Below are 22,527 nucleotides of genomic sequence, written 5' to 3'. Positions count from 1 at the left end.
GCGAGGCGGCTTTAATTCTAGAGTGCAACTCTCCAATACGCCACAGGGGGGAGCTAAGCGGCTACAAGTTGCTTGTAGCAGAAATACCAAAGAATCATAAAGTGTTTCGCTTTGAGGTCGTGGGTTAAACGAAAAGGAGAGCACACGGTATGGTGTACGCCCCCTTCACCAATGTTAGGTATTTGTGAAGCAAAGTATTAACGTTTAATAGCCAGCACTTCCTCCATGTGAAGCACGGGATCTGTGCGCTCAGCTGGATTGGTCCATCACAACATCGGCTATCAGTCTGCTCCATTCCCCCCGTCTCTCAAACAGCTAGCTAGCTGTCGCGGCACAGACACTTCTTACACTGCTGCTGAAGGAGAAGGAACCTCACAATTCTCAGTTGTGGGCCCAAGTAACACGTTAAGGTAAGGTTTTGGGTTTTGTTTAGTTTTTCTTTTACAAGTAATATTTGTTTTTGTTGTCTTCTGTAGCGTTGTCATCGTGCGTGCTATGGACGTTACTCAGCCGCACTAGCATCCTTGACTCCTGCCCAACAACATCTGTATCTTTGACAGATGAAGCAGCTGCTAACGTTAGCTGAGCTGTTTGGCTTTGACGCTTACAGCTAAGTTATTAGCTTAGGCGACGGTCACACTCGTTGATAATAAAAGGCGCTCACTCGTTGAAATGCTTACAAGACAGCGTGACAATTATGAGGATAAGTCAGCTATTAAATGTTGTGCAAAGACGCAGAGTCGACGGTAATTTGTGTGTGAGTTAACGCTGGAAACGATGGGGCGTTAATTAGGAGTCATGGTGGAAGGTGTTTAATTGCGTTATCCTTTAGTGTGGATTGTAATGGAAACTGTTTTGTTTTTCATGCCATTATGTAACGTTGTGGAGCTGTTTAAGAAGTTGTATTAACTTGTTTTTTTATATATATATATATAGAAGATAGGACCCGGTATCGCCCTTTAGGGTACTCGAATGTATTTCCTGTCTTGTATTTCTTTTTTCAATATTTTGGGGCTTTTTGAACGTTTTAAGACTCCTGTTAAAGTGCCAAGTGATTAACATGAACGCTGACATTAGAAGGACAAAGTAATGTGGTTTATCTTATGTTGACGGACTTGATCACGTACATGAAATGGACCATATTATATTTTTAAGTCCTTGTTTTTTATGGTTCCTTACTTACTAACATTACTTTGTCACAATACAAATGTCAAATTTTAGACATAATCGAGTCGTTAATCGACTGAAATACTTTGATAATGGAGTAATTGCCCCAGTCAAGCACAAAAAGCCACACATTTGACAGATCCTGTTCACTTTTGCTCTTGAATAATTTGTGCTTTTGATTGTTAGTCCCACAAAATAATCAGTTCGAAGACATCACTTCAGCTTCTGGGATATTGTGATGCACATTCCCATTATTTTTTGACAAATTATTGAGATCTTCAGTTTGCATTAACTGTGTATTTGTGGTTGGTGTAGGGTTGATAGTGGGTGAACAACTCCACAGAGTTTCTGGCCAATTAAATATTTCATATATTCAGAAATATTCAGCTGTGATTGTGTGACAGCGTTACAATGAAGTTGGCTGACGACGCTCATCCCTCCATTTACAGCAGCTTATCTCTTTCACGGCTCCGCAGATCACTGATAGGGTTGCCCTGTTGATCTTTTAATGAATACTGGGGATCCTCCTCTGCTCCAGATGGCCCTGTGTCGTACTTGCATGTCTGTGTGGGACCATGTCTGTGGGCCCCCCTGCGAGCTCTGATAAGTCCTCTCTCCCCCTCCCCGCCTGCACGGATAGTGAAGGTCAGGTCATGTGACTTTTGTTATGATAAGAGGCCAGTATGGCATCTGGAGCTGGGCAACATCTGTTGGTGTTTCACAAGGCTCAAATCTAACTGCTTGTTCTTCGCGTAGCTGCGGTGATCACCAGGGATCAGGGAAGTTTAGGCCTTTAGCCGATAGTTCAGTTATCCACGATATAAAATATCTTTGTCTTGGAACTGTAGAGACACTGGAGCCCACGCTGCTTCAGCCCGCCGTGATCTGGAGGTATTTCATCTTCAGTGCTAGTGTGCGGCTTAGCCTAGTTAGTAAGGATGTCGAGCAAAGAGGGATTTGACATTTCACAGCTTGTGTCCCCCTTAATTTGGGGTGAGAGGTGGATAACGTAACTAAAGCAGACTTTTTGTGAGTTAGTTGTGTCAAAGCTATGTCAAAGGGGCTTCCTTGGCTCCAAGATAAAGGACTGTAATGAGTGCTAGACTAACAGTAGTTGGTAGTTTCCTAAAATCACCTCCCAAATAGTGGCTGTTGACTCCGAAATAGCAACAGAAACCAACTCTGCTGGTATTCAAGGGTATTTTGTTGATTTCTCATTCTGCTGCAAATCCTGCTGGACTGAATGATTGCTCTCACCAAACCACCAAGGGCAAAATTAACTGCTGTTTGACTGATGTTCAGGGCAAATTTCCAAACCCTGCTGGGCAGAGAGCGAGATTTGCTGTAAGTGGTAGTATCACGAAAATACTTTTTTTTACCATCACCAATGTAGAAACTGCACAAAAACCTCCTCCTGTGAGTGGGAACAGGCCTTAATGTGCACCTTTCCATTTATCTGAGATCAAAGTAGGTCAAACTTGGTAAGTTGCCTCTTTTCTCTGGATATAAAAAGCAGGTACGTTATGAGTTTCATCCAGGGTCACGTCTCTGTATTTCTCTGCACTCCACTGAGTCCACTCAGGGTACATTGTGTTCCTTTGGTGGCTGACAAAAGTCAGGCTGGATTTCAAGAGCTTCTTTTTTTCAGATGAATGAAATTAGGGAAACATTACTTGGACAGGAAAGACCACAAGAGCGTCTGCTTCCAAGCAATGTCAGGAAGAGTTAGAGTCATACAGGCCAGATATGTCAGAGAGACATTGGGGAGGAGATTATCTCTACAAGAGATGAGCAACACTGGTAAGTGCACAGCCTTTGCATTTGATGCTGGGTGTTGTCGGAAAATCCCATCATAATTGACAAGGGAGTACTTTCTGTAATGGAAGTTTTACGATACGTGTGAAAGGGGCTAAAGAGACCAGACCAGGAAGTGACGTCCCTGCCCATGAAACAGCTATATTCTGTAGTCTCTGTGTAAATGTGTGGTGATTGTTTCTTTTTTTGTGAGTTTACGTTACTATATATAGGCTGGCAGTGGAGGTAGAGAGGCCACCTGGAGTGGGTGTCTCCTCCCACACGTGGTCTTCATTTTGAACTTGGCTGGAGCACCCACTGTCTTGTTTTTCTGAAGGCTTCCTCTTGTTTTCCCGTGTTTGTGAGATTTACTCAGCTCCCACACACAGACAGTGCCACAATGCAGTCGGAGCCATGACTGAAATCAAAGATCTCTCTCTGTCTCTGTCCTTTCTCTCTTTTTGTGTGCTCCTTCCCCTGTCTTTCCATTCCTCTCAAAGATAATGGGCAGATAATAAGATGAATGAACCTGGAGATGGAAATGGCCCTCTTGAAATTATGCATAAAAGCTTTTGGTTTTACGCTTACAGATGATAATTAAACATGTTGTATAACTGACATCAAAAGCAGACTGAGCCATTGCTTTCATAGACACATCAAATCTGTGCACTTAGAGCTGAAGTTTGATACAAGACGTGTTTGCATGCATTAATTATCACTTAACAGAACGTGTGGAAAAAGTCTGCGGATGTTTCATATGGAAAGTGCTGTATCGAGCTGACGAATGGCATCTCTGATTGTTTTTCCCCACACCCTTTAATTACACCCACAACTTGGCTCCTGCTGGCTACTCAAACAGTGTGCTCCAGTGTGTGCAAAGGTAATGAACCAGTAGTTGTACATATACATTTCAAGTCAGATCCTGTTTGGCCACAGTCCAATTTTGGTCGTAAAGTTGTTTTGTATGTTGACTAAAACATGAATACTAAAGCAGTTTGTTGTTGTTGTTGTTGGTTAGATGTGGTCTTTGGCTCCCACCTATGATGCTAGTCATAAAGCAGGAGTATTAATCCAAAACTAAGGGAGTAGCCTTATCTCCAGGTGATTATGAACTATGCAACGCTTACACATGCCACAGAAGAATCATATACTCTGTCCATTGAGCAGGTGTAAACAGGAAGCTGCAGCTTTTTAAAAACAGTGCTTATATGAGAGGGCTGCACTGGGATTGGGATCCTGTGGGGCCCGATGCAAATCTCGCAGTAGTGGCCGGTTTAAACATTGGTGCGGGTGGAAGCAGGTGGGCAAAAACAAACCGGGTAATTTTCACAAGACGAAAATTGTAGAAATTAGATCCTTTATGTGTGAGTCAGTGATCACACTGTCTTGAAATAACTGCCTCTTACATGACTGTGAACTGGACTGTACCAGAAGCAGGCTCATTGGCGTTGCCATGGTTGTGGCTCATAATCACCGAACAGAACGATCATTGAGCCAAATGATCCACAAAAATCAAATCAAAGTGTTCTGCTAAAATGCAGAGGAGGAGAATGTCATTTTGGTTTGTTTTCACCTACAGGTAGAGAACTGCACTGGCATGGGGATCATGTGGGTCCTGTGGGACCCTATGCAAATCTCATGGGGGCGGGCAGTTTAAATTTTCCTGTGGGTGGTCTGAATCACATACATTCCGGGAGCAGGCGGTAATGGTCAAAAATCCAACAGGAGCAGGATTAAGAAAACAGACCTGTGCAGGCTTCTCGCTTGTATGTCCCTAACTGATATTTGTTGATGTTTGCAAATGCTATATTCAGCATGTGTAGATTTGTTACCTTGTAACTCCCATCAAGATAAAGAAGATAATTGTACAGATAACTAGCTCCACTGCAGAGGGACCACACAGGAAGAGGCAGGATTTCCTGCCTCGCAGTGTTTGTAGGACGAGTCATCCTTCGTTGGCAGATTGTGGTTAACAAGGAGGCTCATTAACTTGAATTAGGCAGTTCAGCAGGTGGCTGATGTGCTAGTGGCCACGATATAGGCGGTCGTTAGTGACATGAGGTCAGTGCAGGTAGTGTCTTGAAGCTAGTGGAGAGCCTAATGAAAAATGGAATAACCAGGTGTTTTTTTTCACTGACTGAAGACCAAAAAGGCTGGCAGGTTTTGGACCATGTGCTGAGGTTTTACTGTGTGCTGGCAGCCCTGCGAGAAGAGCGTTCACATTGGTCAAGGTTTGAGATGACCGATGCCTGTGGAAAGAGATGAGTGGCAGGCTCAGTCAGATAAGACCTGATCTGTCTGTTAAATTGTGCGAAGTGACAGATGCAACATGTTCAGTGAAAGATAGTAAGAGTGGCAGAATTTGTTTGGGAGAGCAAGGCAGAGCTGAGCTGGACGAGAACGTTGTGTTAAATGGAAGGACTGGATTTTTCAGATTGTCCCAGTATTTTATACCCCTTAATGGTTCCAAATGCTATCAGAGCAGTAGATGTTTCAAAGATGTTGCAATTGTTCTCCACAGGTATTTTCTTATTCTGCAATTTGCTCTTGTGTCTTAGGCACACCCCCCCCCCCCCCCCCGAGGTTCCCATCTGATGGAGCAGTGGTTGTCAGTCTTTGTGAAGAGGCACCATGTTTCCTTGTCATGTAACCCCCTGGCCCTCTGCTGAGCCGCCGGCCTCTTGTGGCAGTCATGCTCCCCCAACACAGCCCTCGCAACCCCTGCCGGATCTGCTGTGCAGCTGTCCCGCGCCACCTCTGAACACCCACTGTGAGACTCCCTCCCCAGACCCCATGGAGTCCCTCATCGTGGTCACTGAGTATGAACCCAGCAGGCCGCCTGGAGAGGCCGGGGAGGAGGAGGTAAGATGGAGCACACCCAGGTAACACTGGATGGACCAGAGACGGACCGATGTCAGAAGTAAATGCTGTCACTTGAATTTTGTATTTTCCATGTTTAAATTTTTCCGTAGTCTCATATAGAATTGATAGAAACAGACAAATACTACATATTGATCATATGATACCCGTACATAGACAACCTTACGCATGTGAACATACAACAGTGAATATGATTTAAATGTATCACATCTCAGGTAGAAGAAATGGACAGCTCTGAGACACCTGAGCCAGCTTCCTCTGCGGCGACACCTTTCCAGACTCCTTCCTGCGACCTGCTGTCCCACACAGTTGGGCGGCCAGAGGCTCTGCTTCCTGAAAGCCAAGAGCAAAGGGGAAGGTTAAACCTGTCGGACAGGAAACTATCTCTGCAGGAGCGCTCACAGACGACAGCCTCGCCCTGTAGCTCGCCGGGACTCAACGGGCGCTATATTTACCCGTCACTGCCCTATTCTCCCATCACATCACCCCACTCCTCTCCACGCTTGCCCCGCCGGCCCACTGTGGAGTCCCACAGTGTTTCCATCACAGACCTCCAGGTATGGGCAAGCCTTGAGGCTAACACAGTTCCAGTGTTGCAGATTTAATAATGATTGCGATTATATAATTTATGGTCTGTGCACCATCTGACCAGTGTATTCTCCTAAGGACTGTGCATTGCATAAAGCCTTACACATGAATATACAAACTAATGTTCACACCGAGCCAGGCTCGTACAGAGGTTCTCCTCTTGAACATCTGTTAGCTGTCAAAATATCACCATCGTACTTGTCTGAAAGTAAGCAGAACTGCATGTGCATTTGTCTTAAAAGCAGCAGCACACTGGTAAAGACTGAGCTTTGTGGACGCGAAGGTAAGGTTTCACAGTCTCAGTAGATGTAGATAATAGTTGTAATCCGTGTTACACATAGATGCAGAAACCTGTAAATGTCATGTACTGTAGGTAGGGTTTCTCTTAGGGCAATAGGCTGCAGAGGTTATCCTATATATTTAGAACCTGATAAAAAAAATACACAAAAAGCTAAATATTTACTTGAAATATTGTCTCATGGTGGAGACTTCCTTATATACACATAATCTATCTTTCTTGGCACTTGTTATAATCTGATTTAGAAATACATAAGCAGATAAATTACATTGTCGTGTTTTTAATGGAGATATGGCTAGTCAGTGCATCCCTGGTTGTTTGCATGAATTGTCAGTTTGTCCTCAGCAGTGTTACTATCACTGCGCTGCTTTCCACTGTACAGATGAGGGTAGAATACACCTCTAAAGGCCGCAAAATATACTACAAAAGTGTTACAGCTGGGCATCACATCCTACCTCTTAAATCTCAGTCACCCTGGAAGATTAGTCGATAGGATTAGTGTCAAAATTGAGGTAAAGTGCCAGTTTTTATTTGGGATTTATCAATGTTTACCCCTGATGAGTTGTTTTCTGATTAACTGCAAACCTGGATTCATCCAGATTTGCAGAGGTTTTGCTTCGAATGAATCTCAGAACACGACAGATAGAACTGGGACAGTGATTGCGGAGTCATACTGACATGCTGACAAGCACAGAAAATGTGTCTGGCGTTGGAAGACGGCGGGCACCCTCGGGAACACTGATGTGCAAAACACTGAACTTATTCTTACTTACTCTTGAAAATGGAAATGTGAAGAAGAAAAATTCATTGAAGGGAAATTTAATGCACAGGACAAGACACGACGTTCTTAGGAAAAGCCGATTTTGTCAAAATGCTTGTGATGTATCTGGGTTATCGAACAGCCGAAATATCTGATGTGATTTCATTTGAAAAGAACCCATTTTCTCCCCCTCTCTTTTCTCTCGCCTCCCTCTCTTCAAGGACTGCGTTCAACTCAACCAGTACAAGCTGAAAGACGAGATTGGAAAGGTACCATCAGAGACAACTCACTGATTGCTCCCTTTCACTGACTCTTCCATTTTCTTCTCTCTTCCGCCTACTGCATGTCTGTCAAGTAGCTCACATCATCAAGGACATGCAGTAACAGTGTCTGATATCCCTCTCTCCCGGCTGTCCTCATTTCCTAAACTCTGTGTAAACTACCAGGCCATGGGAGAGTTGGAAGATGGATGAGAGGCTGGTATAAATAGCGCTCTCTAAGGGTCGTGCAAGGTTTAGTGGATACAGGCGCGCGTGGGAGTGCATGTGTGGACTTTCAGATTTCACGAGACAGAACTCGCTTGTGTGGATCTTTACATGTAGGTAGACATGATAATGTGTATTTGCTGCGTGTTCATGCTAGACAATTAGAGCCTTTCAGGGTTGTCAGGGAGGCTCCTGTTACCAGATCATCTGTGGGACTGTAGGATGAGCTCTGCGCTGCTTCTCCAGTCGGCTCCCACAGCAGGAACTCATCCTGTCCCTCCCCTCACCCTCTCTCTCTCTCTCTCTCTCTCTCTCTCTCTCTCTCTCTCTCTCTCTCTCTGTTTGTTTTGTTTTTTGGGCATGCATTTGTGCACACAGGCTGCTAATTGGGCCTAGTTTTTTTATCCAGAATTGCATGTGTGTGGGCAGGGGAGCTTGATAGCATAAACCAGATCCAGTTTCCTTAATTAGCCTGAAATCAAAAATGAAAGCGAGGGGGAGAGATGATTTGAATTTCTCTGCTCACACTTTGAAGCAGCTGGTACTCTTTCAGCATCCACTGTCAGCCCACACACTTCCCTCGTGGGTTTTTGTCCCTGTGTGTATTTGTGTTTATTTGGTTTGCTGTGCAGAGAGTGTGATGTTTTTTTTTTGAACATGTGAAGAATTGACAGCTGCTCAGTCTCACTTTATTGGCTTCTGTTCTCTTTTACTTACTTCCATCTCAGGGCTCCTACGGTGTTGTCAAGCTGGCTTACAATGAGGATGACAACACATACTATGTGAGTTCTTCATGTACGCTCCAACACAGATGTGTTTTTTTTCCCCTCAAATATTAACACTGTTTTTCTCTCACTTCTCTCTCATTCCTTAACACTTTGTCTCTCTCTCACACACACACACACACACACACACACACACACACACACACACACACACACACACACACACAAACAAGCCTCATAATAACTAAACCCCCTCGTCACATTTGCTGGTGTGATTTCATGTGAAACGTCCACATTGTGCCTCCCAGAGCTCTGCAATAATATCACATCAGCTTGAGCTTTTCTGTTTGCTCTTCATGATTATTGCTGCAATTCCCATTAAGCTGCCTGTTATTGACAATGACGTGGGGATTATTTTAATATTCCTCCCAAGTGACAAAGCCCACATGTTGCCGTCAGTGATTATATCATTACCATAATAACTGAGAGGGCGTTGAGGCTATTAAAGAAAAATCTATTTCACCGGAACAGGGGAAAATATCCACCGAACAATGTGGCTGTCACACATTGTGCTCTTTGTTCAGCACTGCCTCAGTGGTTGTCAGCTCGGGTAATTGTTCAAGAAATGGTCAGGTAGATCTCTGACTGACATCTGCATGGCATGAGTGTGGGCTATACTGGTATTTGCAGGGGACCATTAACTTTTCCATGGTATTTAAATGATAAACCCACGCACAGAGACAGCCAAACTTAAGACGGATCAATGAAATAAAGTTTTATGATCTGGCAGACTAAAAATAAGGTGCTGTATTAGATGTTTGATAGGATCTTTTATCTTGTGTTCGTCCCTGCTTTGCCACTTTTTCAGTTTAATTGTTTTAAAAGGAAAAAATGGTAGAAAAATGGTTTTGTTTAGCAGCTACAGTCACTTAAACTGTGTGTATATGTATTGTACGCATGGCCTCTTATAGCATCACTATTAGAGTTGACATTTTATGGAGGTTTGAAGGGGTGATGAAGCAATGTACATTCGTTGCATGCTTGCATTTCAATCATACTGCACCAGGGTTGCCAGCAAGAACAGCCAGTGCCTTATTTCGGAAGTCTAGCTTTCACAGTCTTTTGTGCTGGTCAGCTTTCCTCATCTCAAATACAGAAATGACGCTTGAGGTGAGGGGAGTCATTTATAGGTGCGGGGACATTCATCTGTAGGCGTGTGAGTGGGTGCACACTGTCAGTTATGCATCATCTCAGTCTGCTGTGCCTTACTCTTCCTTTTGTCTACCTTTCTGCTCATCTTTTCCTCTGGATCTCTCACCCACTTGCCCCCCCCCCCCCCCCCCAATCGAAATCCATCTCCTCTTCTCTCCTGTAGGCGATGAAGGTGTTGTCAAAGAGGAGGCTGATGAGGCAGGCAGGTTTCCCACGTAAGTCTGGATCCAGGAGCAGATGGTTAACACAGTGGAGAGTCTCTTATAATGCTCCAGTGGTACATTAACACTGTATACCAACACTGAAACCCACCCTGTCCTTCACCTGTAACCCTTTCCCACCCAAGGGAGACCTCCCCCCCGTGGAGCCAAAGCTGCCCCAGAGGGTCCCCCTCAACCCAAAGGACCCCTGGAGCGGGTCTATCAAGAGATTGCTATCTTGAAAAAGCTGGACCATCCTAATGTGGTGAAGCTTGTGGAGGTGAGTGCTATTAAAACTTACATTTTAGCTATTTTTGAAACAGAATTGTGTGTCATGATATCTGTAATGTCTTCAACAATTAAAGTTTTCCCGACCCATAATGGCTTTCATTTCAGGGAGAGCAAATGCATGTATTAGATGAAGGTGAAAACAAATGGGAACACATTAGAACAATTAGGCTGCCTCAAGCTAGATAAAGTATAGAAACAGTGTTCAGAAACCTCTGATTGCACCTCGTCTCTCTGAAGAGCAACAAACGTTTGCTGCCAACTCACTAATGGATCAGTATGGAAAGAAGCCTCAGCAGAGTGTCACGGAAGGAAAGAAAAATAAGCGTCAAATCAACCTCCATTATTTCAAATTGCACTCCTGCATTTTGCTCGTTCTTACATGTCTGTGCAAAGGGAAAGCAAAACAAAGCTTTGGAATAGCAATGACTGAAACCTGCCAGGCCTTTAAAGAGCCTCAACCACGACAAAACTGCATTATAACAGCACTGTGCGTGTGTGCGTGTGTAACATTGTCATGGCTTTGTACTCACGTATTTATGTTAACATCACAGAAAACACTCTGTGTGCAATTATTCGAGACTCCACAGTCAAACTGTTTATTTTTCACTGCATACAAAAGATTATCTATTGTGTGTGTGTGTGTGTGTGTGTGTGTGTGTGTGTGTGTGTGTGTGTGTGTGTGTGTGTGTGTGTGTGTGTGTGTGTGTGTGTTTTGACTCATTTCCATTTCTCTGTGATATGGTGCCAGGTTTTGGATGACCCCAGCGAGGACCATCTGTACATGGGTACGTTGTGGCCAAACAGCCAGTCCTCAGAACAACACTCACATGCACACACACACACACACACACACACACACACACACACACACACACACACACACACACACACACGTCACACAGTCATGGATAAAGCAAACACAAAAGAAAGTTATTTGAATCTTTAATTTGTGTCTTGGTAACTGAAAAGCTTTCATCACTAACCTCATCTGTGTTTTCTGTCACAGTATTTGAACTGGTCAAGCAAGGGTAAGCTGAGCCTCTCTTATGATAATGACTGTGACACTGGAATGAGCTCAATCTCATTAGTTATGATTGCTAATTGAGTGTTTGTGTGTGTGTGCACCTTTCTTTCAGAGCTGTTATGGAGGTGCCTGCAGATAAACCTTTCAGCGAGGACCAGTCACGTTTTTACTTCCAAGATCTGCTCAGGGGAATCGAGTATTGTGAGTCTGTCAAACCTCCAGTTCTTCTTCCACTCAGCCTGTGACTGCACGGTAGAGCGTTAAGAATGGGCTGATTAGAGCTGTGTGTTCATCTCGCTCAGATGATTTATCACGCGCTGTGATTTAAAGCTGATTCAGTGTTGATTCAGTTGCAGTTTAATTTAGGGTCTGCTCAGACTGCATCTTAAAATTAATTTGAGTAAACACAATACTCTTTTTAATTTTGTCCGACCTAGATTCTGAAAGTTTATTGCGCTTGTACTTTTCAATTCAACTGTAAAAGAAAAAGAAAAAAAAATAGATGAGGCAGATGCTAATGTGTACTAATGCAGATAATAACCTCCTCAAAATGAAAGGGTTTTTTTTTGGAAAAAATTAGCTTAATGCTGCATAATATCCTATACTAGCTGTACTTGCCTGTAACAATCTTCTGTGTCCCCTGCAAAGATAAAGGCCTATTGTATAGAAAGTTGTGAATGTCCAATTAGAATTCTACAATCGTGGTATCACGATAACGTTCTTTTGTGTCTAGATCTGCCCTCGTCCGACAATCCTTCCGTGCCGTTTGCACAAAGTCCGCCGCCTGTGCTGTTCTTGACTCCAGCACACCCACAAGGCTCATTTCACGTCATCTCGCATCAGCTCTTAATGCATTTCAGCACAGGAGAAGAGGAATTTTGCATAAAATGTCATCTAGGGGACTGTTGCTGTGGGCAGGAGAGGGAGGGCTCTGCATGCAGGGATGCTGAAAGCTTACATCAGAACCTGACTTTACCTCTCATTATAAGTAAACATAATCATATTCGCAGTGCAGGTAGTTTGGCTGAAAGCATGACACATGTTGTTCTTACTTATTTACACATCTTCTGTTCAGATCCTTTCTGTTGATAATTGCTGAAATGTTAATCCAACTTCCTGTCTAAGTGCACTGCTGCCAGAGATTCCTCCGCATGCGGCCAAGCCATTTTTATTTTATCCCGTCAAGCCAACGACTTATCTGCCCACAATGACAAATTCAAATGCACAGAAGGTGGAAGAGAATATTCATCATCTCCCGTCACGAGCAGAATTCGTTAAATGGGAGCTTCTTTTTGAAATCATTCTCTATTCGTTTTTCACAGTGCATTACCAGAGGATCATCCACAGAGACGTCAAACCATCGAACCTGTTGGTGGGAGAAGATGGACACATCAAGATAGCAGACTTTGGAGTCAGTAACCAGTTTGAGGGGGCTGACGCTCTGCTGACCAGCACAGTGGGAACACCTGCTTTCCTGGCCCCAGAAGCGCTCTCTGAGACAAGAAAGAACTTCTCTGGAAAGGTGAGAGCCATTGGCTAACTACTGCCCCCTTGTGTATAACAGTGGATTTTAACTACCATACACTGATTTCGTAACATCAAATCTTTATCATGTTTTTTTTTTTTTTTCATAATTCTAGGCTTTGGATGTTTGGGCAATGGGAGTGACACTTTATTGCTTCGTCTTTGGAGTGGTGAGTGTGTGCTGCAAAAACAGATCCAGTAAATACTCTGAATTTCTGTAAGTTTGTTTGTTGTTTTGGAGTTTCTCCATTGACACCGTGACCTTTCCTTCATTCAGTGTCCTTTCATGGATGAGCGCATCCTCAGTCTCCATCAGAAGATCAAGACTCAACCTGTGGAGTTGCCTGAACAGTCAGTTCGGCTGTTTGTGAAAGTTATATATGAAATATGCCTTTCAGTGGGCACTTATTTATTTACTGAAATACTTCGTCTGTTATTTTACAAAATCCGTAGCGGTGATTCGTTTTGTCTCAACAGCGCTGACATCTCAGACGATCTCAAAGATTTGTTGCTGAAAATGCTGGACAAGAACCCAGAGACCAGAATATCAATCCCACAGATTAAGGTAAACTTTCTCTCTCAGTTAAGTTGCTGAGAGAGAGTGCAGTAAAGCATCTGAAACAGGACTTCAAAAGGAGAAGAGGCCTCTGTGTGAATGTGTCTGAATGAAGAGACCAGTGCATCTTACAGGACCTCGTTCTTTCATCTGTCCTCTCCATGAAGACGCCTCAGTCACACTAAGATACCAGCTTAATGGTCAATTTGTTTTGCAATGTTTTTTTATCTCTTCATTTAATTCTAAATAAGACATTTATGAAAGTCTGTATCAGATGTGGCTTTACTTGACTTTACCCTTGCACAATTTCCATAAAATTAGTCTTGGTGTGCCTCCAGAGACTAATTTTTCCTTTGTTGTCATCATGTTTGCATCCAGTTGCACCCGTGGGTGACGCGGCACGGTGCTGAGCCTCTTCCTCTGGAGGATGACAACTGCTGTATGTTGATTGAGGTGACCGAGGAGGAGGTGGAGAACTCTGTCAAACACATCCCCAGCCTGGCTACAGTGGTGAGGTTATGCACTTTATTTTTGTCTCAGATTACTGAACATCAGTCACGCTCACATCTAATTTGTTTTTGCTTCTGGTGTCATTCAGTCAAATATCTCATATGGGAACAGTTTATTTCCAGCTCAGCTACCCTGGCTGAGGCATGAAACTGTCACGTCAGATGAATGCTTTGTCTGGAGCAAATGAATTACTAATTTTCTACATGTCTGCATTAGCATAAGGGATATTTTTCAAGTACTATATTACTATATTTCAGTCACATCGCACCACCCCACAGCACAGTCACTACACCACTACCACCTACTTGATTGTCTCAGATGTGTGACTCATTAAGTCATTTCAGTTTCTTGATATAAATTACAATAGTTACTGTCAAATGCTGCAAAAGATATGAAAGTGTGGGATGAAAGTGCTGGAAGTCTTTCAGCACTGAACTACTGAACAAAGCTGAAATGTAAAATCCATCAGACCTCAGACCGAATTGTTAATGTTACCATAACCCCGCCTCTGTTTTACCACAGAGCGTTGTTTAGAGTAAAGTGAGCATTTATTGTTTACATGTCTGAGGTTAGTGTTTGGATGTGTTTATTACTGTAATATTCTATTATTCCTTTTCAGATCCTGGTGAGAACCATGCTGAGAAAGCGCTCCTTTGGGAATCCCTTTGACTGGGCCCGTAAAGAGGACCGCAGCAGCTTGTGTGCTCCAGGGCAAACGCTCACGTAAGGATTGTTTATAGACGCGCTGCAGATGCTAAACTCTCAGTCTCAGAGCTGCTCCGTCCTCTTAGTGCAGCCAGCTAATGTGTGCGAAGAAGTCTGTCGAGTCTCCTGTTGTTATTTGTCTCCTCCCTTCTCCTGCCCTGCAGGAAAGGCAGAGCAGGCAAGGTGAGATACTGCTGCATTCATAGTGGCCGAAGAAGGTAAATAACTTTAGGACAACTCTTGTCTGCTGTAGTACTCTTTAAGTGGTAGAGAGTGTACTTTCAGACCCCTGCATGGTATAAGCAGCTGTGCATTAAGTGTGTAAACTTGCCTGTGCTATTTTAGGGTTGTTTGGACAAGCCTTTATTAGGAATGTTGTGCTCTAGAGTCCATAATACCTGCTAAGATGATTTACTGTATGGCTAAGGATGCTTGTGGTAAAGCATGCGATGTGTATTGCAGTAAATCCGCTTTGACTATATAACATACTATAGCAACTGAAGTTACCTCTTGTATGACAGGGCCATGACAATAGACAGTGATTAAATGCCTGATCTGTGGAATAGTGTTCAATATCATGGAGGTGGGCAAAATATTATGCACAGTCTTTTGCAATCCAGTTTTATTGCCACTGCATCAGAGAGGTGTTGATACAACTTGGCAGAAAGACTTGAGGCTGCAGTTTGATTGCCATTATATTATTAAGTGTTAATGTGTAACGCAGCCAAATACCAATAGCGCCACACTTACAAATAAACAAAATGCAGTTGAATCTATGCCTCTCTGATGCAGTCAAAATACCGTTTTTTTCTACACTGCGTTCATTGCGAGTGCAGAGCATCCATCTATCTTGATAAGCTGTTCCTCATTCCTTTGCATGAAGCACTGTCCGCACTTCTCCAGAGGACTGTTTGTCTTTCCTCGACAAAAGTGTATACAGACTTTCCCAACAGCTTACAAGATTTCCTTAATGCTTGCTGCTGGTTGGTTTCAGTTCTTTAAACATGCATAGCTTAACAGTAGCTTATTCCTGTCTCTGTTTAGCGATCGACTGCGCTGCTATTAGTAATTCTGTGTCTCTGGTGTGTCACTTAGGAAACAGGAGAGTGGTGATGGCATGAGGAGTATGGACCTGCCCTACGTGGGAGAGGATGAGGCTCTTTCCTGATGCAGAGGGCTTATTATGCACGCTGGCATCTGCCCGCCTGCAACCACACAGCATGACACCCCTTTACTCACAGTTTTATACTGGGCAGCCTATACCTTTGTACATTTCCTGAGACGTGGACAAGTGCAGCAGACACTGAGAGAAGGGAGAAATTAAGGATCTGAGTCACTTTGACAGCATTTCTAAAGCTTTTATTCCATTCTGTCCTCAGTGTGGGGGATGTGGGATTGGAGACTGTCTCTTCCAGGAGAGGATTCTCCTGAACCTTGAACCTGACTTCAGCCGTTACAGTCCAACCCACTCTCCTCCTCCTCTCCTGCATGCATTTATAGTCCTAGCATGCTTTGTCTCAGGCTTCAACTGTACAGTTTCGTGTTTTATTGTAGTTTAGCCATTTGTGTTTCTCCTCGTCTTTACTTGACAATTCTTTCAGGTACACAGGGCGTGGGAACAGGCGACGGTTTGCGGGGAGGGATGGTTCGTCTTCGTCGTCACCTCGACGTTCTCTTTAGTAAAGCAGGTTTCTTGACAATGATTGTCTGGTTCGCTCTGCTTGCTTCAGAGTAGCAGTGCCCAGTTTTGTAACATATTTTGGAGTGAAAAATCTGTACAGTTTTCCCAAAATGAAAAAGGGGAGTGAAAAAATGTTTACTTCATTGAATGCATGTGTTTACTTTCCCAATGCAAACACTATATAAGCTACTTCTAAACATTTGCACGCTCATAGACTTACTTGTTCAGCTCAGTTTCTTTTTAGTCTCATCACTGGCTCTTTATTAAGGCTCCCACTTACTACAATCAATAGAAAGCTTTAAAAACATAGTACTTTGTGAAAAATCTGATCATCGTTGCTGCATACAAGATAGCATAGTAAAAAAATGGGATTCTCTTCTTTGCAAAGCTAGTGCTTCTTCTAGTAAATCTTTTTTAAGTGAACAATGATATGATTTTTAGGTGTTTGCTATATATTTTTAAAGTCATAGAACTCCAACAGTTGAGTAGTGAAGGCACTGATCTACCAAATGCACATGAGAAAAACCGAATGTGTCGGCGCAGAATGATTCTGCAGCCATTTACTGCAATGGTTAGCGTAGACGTTTTGGTTTTTTAATTCTTTAAACTGCTCATCAGTTCTCTCCGGGTCGTGTCGTGATTCTGAGTTTCACATTTCAACTGCGTCGTGTTTGTTTCACCTCTCAAAGTGGAGGAATGTCTGTAGACTGAGAACAGAAAACGATGACTGTCAAACCTCGAGCTCTAATCGTGAATGTTCTCGCTCGTTCTGTTTTATATTGTAAGAATTACAGGTGTCTTTTTACCGCACACTTTCAGGACACCAAAAACTCCAATTGTGTCTAATTTTGTAAAGTATAGAACGGTAACTTAAAGAAAACAAACCTTTAAAGTATTTCTTTGTTGAGCTTTTCGAGCTGGCTTCTGAAGTAAGTCTTGAGTTGGAAGCATCGTGCACCTGCAGACTTTTTGTACAAATCTATGCATGACATATCTGTACAGGAGTTAACTTTAAAAAACGTCATTGGTCGGACACTTTGCAACTATTTCAAATTAATTATAAATAACTTTTTTTTATCTATTGGTGTGTTTCAGTTTAGAGGATCCCAAAGCAGTAAATTAGTGTTTTTCCCTCTTTTGTTCCTTTTATTCACTTCTCATTTGTTTTCTCATGTCAGTGTAAGTATAGACAAAGCCACTTAATGTGTCTCTAACATTAAATATTGACACAATATTGATTATAACATTTAATGCTTCCACACACTAATTACTTCAGCACTTACGTGTTGAAAGTATGAGAAAGGGAATACTTGCATGTCACTCTGAACTGTTTGTTTTTTAAGACTAGTACTATGCATATGATGTGTCTCTGTCTGTCTGTCTGTCTGTCTGTCTGTCTGTCTGTCTGTCTGTCTGTCTGTCTGTCTGTCTGTCTGTCTGTCTGTCTGTCTGTCTGTTGCAGTGGTACGCCCTGGCACGGTGTCACGTACAGTGCTCATTGGCTGGATGTGGTTGACTGATTCTAATTTATTTTTGCTTACCCGATGTTTTATCCAGAACAGGCTTCAGATTGTCATAACATTATTGAACTGTACTGAACTTTTGAAGGATTTTTTTTTTTTTTCTTGGAAAACTCGACAATGATAGCCAATGATCTTTTAACGGCCACAATTCAGTCAGAAAGTGAAGTGCAGAAATGTCTCAGTTGTGTGATTCTGTGAAATGCCACCTCATTTAGCCATGCTTTCCACACACTTATGAGATTTTAAGTTCTGTTGTACTCTTAAGTTGATATAGACTATTGTTATCTAAGATAAAGTTTTTACCTTGAGTAAAACAAGACCGTTACTTCCCCGTTGGTGTGAATATTTTGCCCTCCATGACCAACAAGGATGAACTGAAGGACGCTTCGGGTCTGAATGCAGGGTGACAGTGCAAGCCACAGTAAAGCTGTAAGATAAATATTTTATACATACAATATTTAAACCTGTAGTTTGTTTCAATGCAGCCTTTGTGCATTCCTGTTAAAAGGCAAAGTGATTAACCTTTATTGTTCACATGATTTTTGTATTCATTAGTATGAATTTATTTCAGTAAGAGCTTTGGTGGCTCTTTCCCCTAAATGCATGCCAACATACTGAACACATACCACTGTTTTGTCATAGCATGAGTGGTCCTTGACAACAAATTAGGACCTTTGAATTAATTATTCTATACATACTGTACCTTGTTCATCATTTGAATTAAATAATATTGCCTTTCTGTAATGTTTTTGGTCTGATTGTTTTTAAGCTTCAGTTCCACAAATAGACCACTAGTGTGTGCTGTGCACCATAACATTTCTGGTACTCGAAAGCAGCGGTCCCCAACCCTTTATGCGCCACGGACCGGTTTCACGTAAAGCAATAATTTGCATAGAAACGAATAAAAACAAATTATTAAAAATACATCTCACCATTACTCTGAATGTAGCTGCCGTAATTAGCAGGAGCCCTGCGCTTGTTTCTCTTCAACGAGAAGGCTTCATTGGCTCATTTGCGAGCCTGTCGCCACATATTACACAGACGGGGCTTGGTGCGTGAGAATCATCTGAAGCGATAAACCCGTATTTTAAGTAGGACTGCTGATGTGGTCTCTTAAATACAGGTTTCTTTTTCTTGGAAGTTGAAGGCTCTTCTTCTTCTGTCCCATCATTTGGCCTTCCCCCCTTTCCGAAGAAGTTCTTCAAAGGCGTTTGTCTTTTATTCATTTTTTGCTAGTTTATGCCCTTACTTTTTTTTTTACTACCGTATCACATGACCGAGACGAGCGGTTTGATATGTGAATAGGAGCACAGTCGGATGCGCCTGATTTACAAAATAAATAATAAAATAATAATAATACAGACTCTGATGATCAATAAAACATTTTTTGTTCAGTCTCTCTGTGTGGCCCGGTACCAAATGGCCGGTCTGGCCCAGTGGTTGGAGACCGTCACAAGTTTTCTTTTCTTATATATGCAAACAGCAAATTTTGATTGAAATATAATAACATAATTCTACATTCGAATTATTCAGATTACAGAAACTCATGATTCCTTCACATATGGACAGCTGAATACAAAACTCAAGCCTCATATGTGTCTTCTTGTTCATCACTTATTTTGCACTGTTAATAAATATATTGAAAAAAGCATGGCATCCCATTGGAAATGCATTTTCAAAAGAAACAAAACAAAAAACTTGTTTAGTACATACAGTAAATCAGTGAGTCAGAAATCTCATTATAAGTGTGACAAAAAATACAACATTGCCCCCCCCCCCCCCAGCACAACCATATAAGATACAGTGTAAATGCAGCTCAGAGGCTATTTCAGGCCTTGAACTGTGGTGTTATGCCCCCTGGTGGAGTACATAAGGCAGCATAAAACCCCACATCAGCAAATGAAAAGTGCTGATCGTGACAGAATGAGGTTTCACTCTTCATGCTTGGTTAATTGTTTACCTGCTGAAGGGTGGTGCAGAGGTAAGAAAAGGTTAAAAAAAAAAAATACAAAAAACTGCTTTCTTAGCATTCAGTAAAACTGCAAACCTAGACCTGGTTCTGCAGTTGAAAGGTTTTATCAGCGTGTACCTTCATCAGTACACTGTAGTCTGCTCAGTTAGAGCTGGCTGCAGTCTGTGTTTCTAAAGAGAAAGATCATAACATCAAAGTTTAAGCATTTAAAGAAGCAGAATAAAGAATAAAAGACCCTTTCAATTAGTAGCAGTGAGACTAAATTAATTTACTGCCAAGGCTGCATTTGGACAGATTAAGGACTGTGCGAATTATGCAACAAAAAGTGAGAAAGCACTCAAATGAAGTACTTGACAACAGCCATGAAAATGAAAGATCTGGAAGCAGTTACTGAATAGAAATAAACAACATGAAGCTCCATCTCTTAGACAGACTTTGTTCAACTCACATTAAACAGTAAAGTATTTCGTAATATAGTATTTTTATAGGAAAGTATGAGTTGGAGATGAACACATTTCCTTTTGAAAGTGTAATGCCATCTCACAAAATAACTAGCAATTTAAAAGATATCATGTAAAGTAGAGGACAATCAATTTGTAACAGGAAATGATAGTTTGGGGAGATAATGAATCCCTTTCAGTTGGTTGATGACAGGGTTATGATTTGTGTGCTAAAAACATATAATGTACACATCAAATGTCATCAAACGACAGTGTTAAAATGATGAAAAATGGACACTGATTGCAATGATTACACTTTTCCAAAAAGTGAGGAAGGACTCACACAAAGCCACACAAATTGCCTTCAGTAGAAAATACACACAATGTCAATGTCCTTACTTAACATGTTGATTTTGTATATAAATTATGGTAATCCCAATGAAGTAAAAATACTCATTATTAATGTATAATAATAATAAAAAGAAATAATAATAATAATAAAAAAAATAATAATAATCTTATTATTATTATTACCAATTATTACATTAATAATGATACTTCAGGTACAGAATACTTCTGTTCTTTTACTTTAGTAAAATTTTAAATGTCGAAATGCAATGAAGTATTTTTATAGCGTGGTATTGCTCCTTTTTCTTAGTTTAGGGACGTGAATAGGGGCCATTCACTCAACACCTGACATCCCCGACTGGCTGTACAACATATCAAACGCACCTTTCGCAATTTGGCGGGCGATTTAAAACTTCTACTTCCGGTCGTCTGCTGTTGCTATGCTCCTCGTGAGATGGCTAATTGGAAATATTGGCGCTAACAACGGAAAGTTATCTGTCACATTCTATAAACAAGCTCAACAGTCAGCCACTTCGGGACGTCTTTTTGGGGAAATAATTTATTCATTCTGGATCAACTATTGGCCTCAAACGCCAAGCGGAGATTCCAGTCGTGTTGTGGACGGCTTGAAGCTCGAAAAACACTGAAGAGCAAACGGCGCAGACACCATGACTCACAGGTAACTTCATTCACTTAAGTAACGTAAACTCCTGTTTATCCAAAGATGGCGTCGCTCTGTTCAGTTGTATGTGAGCTTGATGTATCAGTGTTGGCTGGTGTTGCTCTGCAATGTCTTGTAAGTGCTGGTGGGTAATTTCTGTGTTCATGCTGCTATCATTTCGCTTTCAGATTTGAAATTGTAATTACTGATGAGTGGCTGAGCTAATTTTTTCCCCCTTTGTCTGGCAAAACGCTTTCATGTTGCTGATTTGCATTGTGAAGAAATATTAATATTCATATTTGTTTTTCATTATTGTTTGAGTGTCATTGAGTGTTGTGTGCTGAATTGGTTTCATGGCAGCCTTTTGTTTCTGCCTTTGATTTGAAGGATCTGGCACACATCCCATTTACATTAGTGTTTCTGTGCAGGGCTGGCTTAATGACAAACACTGGCCACTGTTACTCAAAGGCTGTACAGGTGGTCAGTTCACTCTCTCTTCACACATTCAGCTGAGCATTACAGAAATATCTAATTCAAAAGCAATGTTGTTTTTTTTTTTTGTTGAGATTCTCTGCTCCAAGCCATGGTTTTGTTTTGTGATTGAGTTAATAATTGCTGCATAGCTGATGTGTCTTAGTCAGCTGCTGCTATGGATCTAATGGATGCGGTGTTAAGATTTATGCACCTGGTATAAAGCCTTTAGTGTACTTAAACATGCTTTGGTGGTGAATGGTCACGCAGCGGATGGAGCTGCCAGCACACAGCAGAGTCCACACCACCCTGTATCCTCTGCTTTTGATCAAGACGTTTATTATCTTCAATGTTCAGGCTCAGCACAGCTTGATGTATGCTTGTCAGAGTGAGCAGGTCAGGATCTCAAAGCAAAATATCAGCTGTGTAATGTGAATACTCAGTTACATGAAGTTTCCCTTTTTCCCTCCGTGTACTTGTCAGTAACTTCACAATGTGACTCCTGATTGCTGCAAGTGCTGTAACATCCTTATCTCTAGTATGTAGTGGTACATCTGCTCTGTGAAGAGGATGAGGAACAATGCAGTGCTTTTTTTTTTTTTTTTTTTTTTACATTCCTGTTTTATTTCAGAGTGATTTGGGACATGTTCAAAGAACAAACCATCTAGTTCAGACAGGTTAAAGCGAGTAATAATACTAATTTTAGGACTAT

General features: G+C 41.9%; 1 protein-coding gene across 3 annotated transcripts; it reads left to right on the top strand.

Moving 5' to 3' along the window:
* Window positions 1–91: 91 nt before the first annotated feature.
* On the top strand, window positions 92–18,662 carry LOC139348334 (calcium/calmodulin-dependent protein kinase kinase 2). 3 transcript variants are annotated; one of them, XM_070988315.1, is made up of 18 exons: window positions 92–410; window positions 5,520–5,823; window positions 6,057–6,398; window positions 7,709–7,756; window positions 8,701–8,754; window positions 10,073–10,124; window positions 10,256–10,389; window positions 11,149–11,185; window positions 11,407–11,428; window positions 11,537–11,625; window positions 12,747–12,946; window positions 13,065–13,118; window positions 13,226–13,299; window positions 13,426–13,513; window positions 13,883–14,014; window positions 14,634–14,737; window positions 14,884–14,937; window positions 15,815–18,662. In XM_070988315.1, the coding sequence occupies exons 2-18, from the start codon at window positions 5,593–5,595 to the stop codon at window positions 15,885–15,887; spliced, it is 1,788 nt and encodes a 595-aa protein (XP_070844416.1). In that variant the 5' UTR covers window positions 92–410; window positions 5,520–5,592; the 3' UTR covers window positions 15,888–18,662. The 3 variants fall into 3 exon arrangements, with proteins under 3 accessions (XP_070844416.1, XP_070844418.1, XP_070844417.1); XM_070988316.1 differs by having other exon boundaries at window positions 302–404; XM_070988317.1 differs by lacking the exon at window positions 14,884–14,937.
* Window positions 18,663–22,527: the final 3,865 nt, after the last annotated feature.

This window comes from Chaetodon trifascialis, chromosome 20 (assembly GCF_039877785.1).
Source record: "Chaetodon trifascialis isolate fChaTrf1 chromosome 20, fChaTrf1.hap1, whole genome shotgun sequence".
Classification (NCBI taxonomy): domain Eukaryota; kingdom Metazoa; phylum Chordata; class Actinopteri; order Chaetodontiformes; family Chaetodontidae; genus Chaetodon; species Chaetodon trifascialis.
Note: the sequence above shows the minus strand (reverse complement) of the source record. Positions and strands in the feature narration are given on the sequence as shown.

What these genes read in the sequence shown, in the direction of transcription:
- LOC139348334 (XM_070988315.1), top strand. Translation starts at nt 5,593, where the DNA reads ATGTTTCCTTGTCATGTAACCCCCTGGCCCTCTGCTGAGCCGCCGGCC. An exon ending in ATGTGGTGAAGCTTGTGGAG is followed by an intron (nt 10,390 to 11,148) that starts GTGAGTGCTATT and finishes ATATGGTGCCAG; the next exon opens with GTTTTGGATGACCCCAGCGA. An exon ending in ATTCATAGTGGCCGAAGAAG is followed by an intron (nt 14,938 to 15,814) that starts GTAAATAACTTT and finishes TGTGTCACTTAG; the next exon opens with GAAACAGGAGAGTGGTGATG.